Source organism: Triticum aestivum, chromosome 2B (assembly GCF_018294505.1).
Source record: "Triticum aestivum cultivar Chinese Spring chromosome 2B, IWGSC CS RefSeq v2.1, whole genome shotgun sequence".
In the NCBI taxonomy this organism is placed as follows: domain Eukaryota; kingdom Viridiplantae; phylum Streptophyta; class Magnoliopsida; order Poales; family Poaceae; genus Triticum; species Triticum aestivum.
The window spans coordinates 71,774,667-71,781,963 of NC_057798.1; the positions used below are offsets into that span (position 1 = coordinate 71,774,667).

The 7,297-nt window shown below is 40.1% G+C and overlaps 1 protein-coding gene across 1 annotated transcript; it reads right to left on the reverse strand.

The window, feature by feature from the left end:
* Positions 1-328: 328 nt before the first annotated feature.
* Positions 329-5,871, reverse strand: LOC123043540 (isoflavone reductase homolog). Its single transcript, XM_044466025.1, has 4 exons — positions 5,454-5,871; positions 2,130-2,370; positions 1,806-2,009; positions 329-861 (listed from the first exon to the last, which is right to left on the reverse strand). Exons 1-4 carry the CDS (start codon positions 5,781-5,783, stop codon positions 695-697), a joined length of 942 nt encoding a protein of 313 aa, XP_044321960.1. The 5' UTR covers positions 5,784-5,871; the 3' UTR covers positions 329-694.
* Positions 5,872-7,297: the final 1,426 nt, after the last annotated feature.

Consider the following 7,297-nt stretch of genomic DNA (forward strand, 5'->3'; position numbering starts at 1 on the left):
GTGCCACGTGGTCGCCCTTTAGCGCTGGTTCGTGATAAACCGGTACTAAAGGGGGGGGGGGCTTTAGTCCCCACTCTTTAGTGTCGGTTGCCGAACCGGCACTAAAGGCCCTTACCAACCGGCGCTAAAGCCCGATTCTGCACTAGTGGTCGGGTCCATGAGGACCCAGTCGGGCGTGACGTCCGGCGCGTCGGTCGCTGTCAGGGTGCTCCCGAACAACGTGTTGCCACCGTTGTGGTCGAGGTAATGCATGAGGCACCCACACATTCGCGAGCGACGGGGAGGGCTCCTCCTCCTTCTTCCCAGATAGAATCATATACAACGTGTATCTTGAAAGCTAATTTCATTGGCGTACAATCCAAATAATTTAGAAGTCTATTACAGCAAATACAAAACCAATAAGAAATATTTTATAAGTTCAAAGTTACAAGAAATATAATCCCAATTATTTCAAACTGATGGAGTCTTCATTTCAGTTTACATTGAACTCTTTTCTTATTCTAGACATCTCCATGGAACCTATAGACAGTACATAACACATAATTTGACTTGATTATAACTTGAATAACTATGCCCTAGTTGAGTAACTTATTAGTAAATCTTTCTCCAAACATAGATGTTGTTTATTCTTTAGCATGTGTTGTTGTTGTTGTTGAGCTTGCATGAATATAGTTCAGGTTCATAATGTTTTTTGTTACAAATAGCGTTTCATGTACTCATCCATCCTGGTGTACTGAACATCTGGGTAGAGTAGAGAAGCTTCTTCTTCCTCATTGTCTTTGATGTCAAAGTTTGTCAAGCAACCCTCATAGAAAATGTGGTAGAAATGCCCTACCCCAACTTGATTAGTAAGGTCCGTACCTGCATGAGTAGACCAATAGGTATGATAATTGGGGCAAAACTAGGTTTTACATGTTTTTTATTTATCGAAATGATGGTTTCAAATAATAAGTTATCTAGCTGGTCTTAAATGATGTATAATGTTAAAGATTGTATAATTACTAATTACACACAACACACTAAAATTAACAAAATCGCTTGTGGAGGGAAGCATATTTCTCACATATATTTAATTTGCACCTGATTATAATCAAAATGATCACCTACGTGACTTCGTTGATCATTTAGTTCATGCAGACTGTTTTCATTTTTGGAGAACTTTGATTGCTATGTTCGGTACGAGTTAAAAAAAATCATTTCATGACCAATTTAAATTTGAACTATTATTGTAATGGAACAATGTTTCATCTAGCCAATATAAATAGTTTCCTTATAATATATAATTGTTTCAGAAAAGATATAATAATAATGGAATATGATAGTATTGCTCATTGTAGTTGACGAAATCATGCACTTAATTCTAAATTTGTACGCACACACGCACGCACAACGTATGCCTTCTTTATTAATTGTGTGGGGCTGAGGGGTGGGGGACAAGGCTTGACTTCACTTCATGTTCAAACAGAAAAATTAACCTGTTATCTTAATGAGGAGGCAAATAGCTCAAAAATGTTAGGCGGCAAGAGATAATTCCTACAGAAAAAGAAGCAAAATTTCTCACTCACTCCCTCACATTTTCAAAAGAAGTTTACCATTATTCTGTAGTACACGTCCTAACATATCCCTCCACCAGGATAAACCATTCTATGCAACTATTTGAAAATTTATTTTCACATAGTTAATTCCATGTCCTAGAAAGAAGATGTCGATATTTTCCTGGGAAATTCTATGTGGCCCTTTCACCATACTACTAAAGCTGAGTTTACAATACTTCATGCCCAACCAATATATGTTTGTTTTCTTACCTATCATTGACGCCAAGAATTCATCACTCTGAATGGGAATTTTCTGAAGAACCTTTCCTGAGAGGTTTTCCCATTTAGCAATCAGCTCATTTTGACTAAGGATGTTTTCTGTCGGTCTTAGGTATATTGTCTTGTTCAAGGCCCGTGGATCATCAATCGACTTGATTGTGTATGTTGCAACATCTTTTTCGTCCAGGAATATCCCTACATAGTTTGTATGACCATATATTCAGAAGTAGAAATGTCAAGAGAGCCAGATACGCCTAGGAGTCATACAGCTAGGATAAAATAATGCTACATCTAGTAATGTTTACATTGGTTCACCTTTGATGTTGCCATCCCCATATACATAAACTTTCTCTTTGGGTGGAAGTAGGGTACGCATTTGACCAAGGTTAGCACCAAAGTAAGCTGCAAAGCAGTTAGCAGAAATATAGGTGTGGGGAATGTTTGCTTCTTCTATCGCCCTTCTTATCTCCATCTTCTCATCAAATGTGATCCTTCCTGGTTCAAGGGCATGCCCCATCCTTGCTGGGTCCATGCCGAATTCAGATGGTAGGAAACGCTGCATGAAAATTATATTTTTAGTATGACTGCATGCGAGCTCATAGTTAATGATGATTTGATCAATTTAAGAAAAACATAAGAAGAATCATAATGTACCATTTTCTTAATTTAAAGGGAAAAACTAAGTGCCCCCCCCCCCCAGTCTTACACAACAACGAGGTCCTATTGGAGAAATTCCTAGGGGAGAGCACATGCATGTAAGAATTTTTCCACCTCATCATCACATTAATGGGTAAAGTTGGTTTTTAAAATGATTTATCTCACAGACCGTTGATCGAATTAGCGAGTCATTTTCACCAACGAGTTATTCTCGGCAGGGGCTTCAAAACAAGATCTTGTGTTAGCATTTTTTTTTCGTCGCCGCCGGTTACCAAATTTATAGTACATGGTTTGCCGAATTATTCATATTGAGTTAGGAAATTATTTCATAGGATCACTTATTTTTTATCTCTCTGTCCACTTACCAGATTATAGTACGGAGATAATGATATTGACTAATCTAGAAACCAAGTTATGATATACCTGATAACTGAATGGCTATAATATGGTAAGTAAGTGGAATTAACATGATAGTTACTGAATTACTATATCAAAACATATCAACACATGATCTAGTTTAAATATCTTTTCACGATGAAGTCAACGGTGAAAGCGGGTCATCAATCAGGTTATTGGTTTGAGAGATAAAAGTCTAACAAAAATTAAAACCAAGATAATATCTGCTAATGTCATGCTTCCATGTGTTACTTTTTTGCTTGCATGCATACACGTGTGAGAGAGGGGTGTGAAGCACTGCAACCTAAGATTATGTGCGACGGTTCCGACATAGTATTTTCCTAAGTTAAATTTTTTTGTTAATTCATAATAGATATATTTTTTGCGGTTGAATTCATAATTGTTTATAGTAAGATTTATTGTTGTTACACGGAGCAGGTTGTCTTAAGGTGTAATGGCTTGTTGCTTGGGCACCGTTCCAAAGAAATGGAGTCCTAAGAAGCCACTGCACAACAGAGTAAATAGTTAGGGCGTGTTTGGTTTATTGGTTACCCTCATCATCAGTTCCCTAGTCAGTCCCACTGAGGACAAGCTAGCCAAATCCAAAAACCTGAAGGCTAATAGTTTGATTGCTTGCATAAGGGTTGGTGGGTTAAATAACCTTTATGATTGTTTTAGGGATGTGTTTTGCATGAGCTGTGAGATAGGGGGAGAGATGCAACTTGGACAACAAGAAATGATTTAAATTCCCTACTTCATGTTGTGTGTAGGCCTGCCTTGAATAACGGTCATCCTAATATGGCCTTTTTGGACTTTTTCTGCATACGACGGACACCTAGCTACGGCCTTATGCAGGCAACCAAACATCACAAAAAGTAAACAATTTCATTTGGATATCAGATACCAACCACCATGCAGGTAACCAAAAGTGGCCTTAATTAGAGACCATATTGAAGGATCTTCTCAAAGTTGCTTGCTAAATTACTTGTTTATATTTGGTCATTGACTTTCTTTTTTGAAATTTTTTGGAGACATTCAATAATCAGACTGGATAAATTGTTTTGTAAACAAATATCCTGAGTATCCCAGCACAGAGTACTATTACATATACTAAGTAAGAAGCCATTGTTCAACAATAATGCTTTCCTCGTATCCCAAAACCTTCTCGGAGTTTTTTTTTTCTGTTTTCCAAAATTTGATGTGTTTCTACTTGCCGTAGTCTCGAATAGAGTTTAATTAGTGCTTCCTCTGTTGGGATACATACGGCATATTTTGGTTGGTTAATACAAAATCTTGAAAAATAACTACTATATTTTGTACATGGTTTATGAGATATTTATAACAGATCCAGTGACAAATTTTTTGTAATACATAAAGTATATATTTTTGGTGTAATATTTAACCAAATTCTGGCGTTATAGTTTTATTATAAGAATGCTAGCTTCTAGAAAAAGTCGATGTCTTCTAAGTGGTGGTTTTTGTGCGTGTAAGGAAAGTCTTCTAACTATGCTAGCTCCAATAATGCATCAGACAAAAAAGGGAGACAGTGAGATCTAGTGCCACTGTTGATGCATGTGCAACGTCCGACCCACATCAACTCAGCAGCTACACAAACATGCCTGATCAATTATGAAGGTGATGCTATTTATCAGTAAGTATCCAAGCAAGCGCTCTGATTTTACAGAAGGTTGGTGTTTGTCATTTTTGCCAAGACCAACACTTATTAATTCAGATTATCTTTCTCCGTCTGCTCAGAGCTCCTCAGTGGCCTCGATACTGAACTTATTCTTTTAGCTTTTGTAGAGATTGAACTTATTTTATTTTGTAAAAAAATGTTGATCATTTATTTTTTTGTGGATGAGCTCTCAGCTCAGTGGTCAGGGGGCAGTGCTGCCTCCCAGCTGCCGTGGGTTCGAACCTCGGTTCTTACATGGGTCTCACATCTACTTTTTTATTAAAAATCTTCTAGACGTGAATGTATTGCTGGGAGCACCAAAAGTCTGGAAGACATCCAAATCTGCCACCCACGGCAATACGGTGGTGTCATTTGTAAAGTACTGTAGATCATTTACACATGAATGTATTTGCTATTCTCTAAAAAACGTACTTGCTGTTCTAGATCGATTGAGAAAAAACTGCTACTTTCAAGTTTGATCAAATTCAAATTGTGATTTGTGAGACTTATTCAGGGGCGGACGATCTGGAGGTTCGCCAAGCCAGCCCCTCCAAAATTGCAAAATAGATTTCTGACTACCAACTGAGCAATAAATACCTAGCAAGTTAATATACGAAAACCAAATTATACTATATATAGTATATTTTTTCACAAATTACGAAAACCAAATTATACCCAAGGCTAAGATTCTAGATCCGCCATTGGACTTAGTGTTGCACAAAAAGTTACGAGCAACTTTAGTTGTAGAAGTGAAATATCCAGTTGCACCGATTTTTTGTTGGATAGAGACAAACGATTGAGTGTTCAAGAAAAAAAGATAGAGACGAACGCTTCAGATCGCCACTAAGTATTAGTTGCATATATAAGTAGTATATAGTGATATAGTAATCACCCAGAGTGAATTAGACTACCTTGACGTTTCCAGCTTCTTTGATAGCCTCCACCAGCTTGAGCTGCAGCAGGAGCCCGTGGCCACGGAAATGAACCCCGGACATGGCCGAGACCACCACGTCTACCTGCTTCACGGCGGCGACGAGTCCCCGGTGGTCGTCCAGCGACGCCTCCATGAGCCGCACTCCCTGCGCCTTGAACGACAGCAGCAGCTGGAGCTTCTCGACGTCGAGCCCGATCTCGGGCCTCATCAGGACGTAGGTCTCGTGGCCCTGAGATAGGCTTGCCTTCACGATCCTCCTGCCGATGTAGCCGGTGCCACCAACAACAAGAACCCTGCTCTTCTCCATGTGCCTCACAAAGAAGAACTGTAGAAGTAGACCCAAATCGCTGCTAGCCGGCTGCTTTTGGACGCCTGGTGTGGTGTACTGGTGTGTCGACCTGGTTGGGGCCTTCAGATATGGAGATCGGTCAGTGAAATCGTTGTCAATCTTGTTGGTTGGTGGTGAGATTACGTGTACGGTCCTAGCTGATACAGTATTGCATATCACTCAATCAGTGACCCGGTCGGCAGCTCAATCATGGTGGTTGATTTTGCGGCCGCATTGATGCGCTGTCGTTTATCTGGTGCACCTACTTTTTTTATGAGCACATGTGATTTATGGCTTGCAAACTTGTGAGCTCAGCTGATACAGTTCACGCATGTTACAAAGCAATTGTAGTGGACTTGAATCTACTGTTGGAAATCTCAAAAGGTAACATGAGTTACCGCTGGAATTTAGTCTATTTTGAGACAGCACAATAACTATTTCAGAAATTCCTAAATAAATCCTAGAAGCCCATTTAGCCCATTTGTTTAAGGCAAGGGATATTACTAAAGTTTAGTCCTAGTTGAGTGGGAGTTGGACCTCCTTATAAGGGAGGTTCTTTCCCCACTTGTATGAGCATGAGAACAAGAGGAACATCCACGCGCGCTCCTCCTCCGCCGCCCGCCTCGCCACGCTTCGGCACGACGCGCCGCGCCGCGCCGCGCGGCGGGTTGCGGGAATGAGCCGAGCCGATGTCTAATTTTAGGACACCGACCCCAAGTCCAGTGCAACCTGCTATACTGTCTACTCTAGATATGTTAGACTCTATTTCATATATACTATTTACCTTCTTTTTGTCAAATCGCATGGCTTATATTATCACTGCTATACTAGCCATGCTTTATCTAGTATTTCTGTTAATAAAATCATTCGGTAAATTGCTCATATTTCCAACAATCCAAAAACCTTATTATAGGCAATTTACCCCGAGTGGTTTTGCTGCTTCCATTAGACCTCCTATGTTTGAGCGTATCCACTATAAGAGGTGACGCGTGAGAGCAGTCTTATGTTTTCAGACCATGAGCTGCTATGACGCCACTCTTGGCAAACCTGAAGGAGAGCAAGATGCCCAACAGGCACAAACTTTTCAGAAAATGGATACCTTGTTTAAGGCTGCTCTGTTGAGTGTTCTTGGTGAGAACATAGTTGATGCTTATGTGTCAATTGATAATGGAAAAGATATGTGGGATGAACTCGAGGCTAAGTTTGGGGTCTCGGATGCTGGCACTGAGCTGTACATCATGGAGCAATTCTATGACTACAGGATGACTGAAGAGCGCTCTGTGGTTGAGCAAGCTCATGAGATACAGTCATTTGCTAGAGAACTTGAGCACTTCAATTGTCTCCTACCGGACAAGTTTATTGCCGGAGGTATCATCACTAAGCTTCCTCCCACGTGGAGGAACTTTGCTACCTCACTGAAGCATAAGAGGCAAGAGTTTTCCGTTCCGGGGCTCATTGATACTCTTGATGTGGAAGAAAAGGCGAGAGCAAAG

Bases quoted from the DNA above. Each gene is read 5' to 3' on its own strand.
- LOC123043540 (XM_044466025.1), bottom strand. From the start codon at position 5,783: ATGGAGAAGAGCAGGGTTCTTGTTGTTGGTGGCACCGGCTACATCGGC. The intron at 2,371-5,453 runs GTAGTCTAATTC...ATTTTCATGCAG, and splicing joins AAGAAGCTGGAAACGTCAAG to CGTTTCCTACCATCTGAATT. The intron at 2,010-2,129 runs GTGAACCAATGT...CAAACTATGTAG, and splicing joins TGGGGATGGCAACATCAAAG to GGATATTCCTGGACGAAAAA.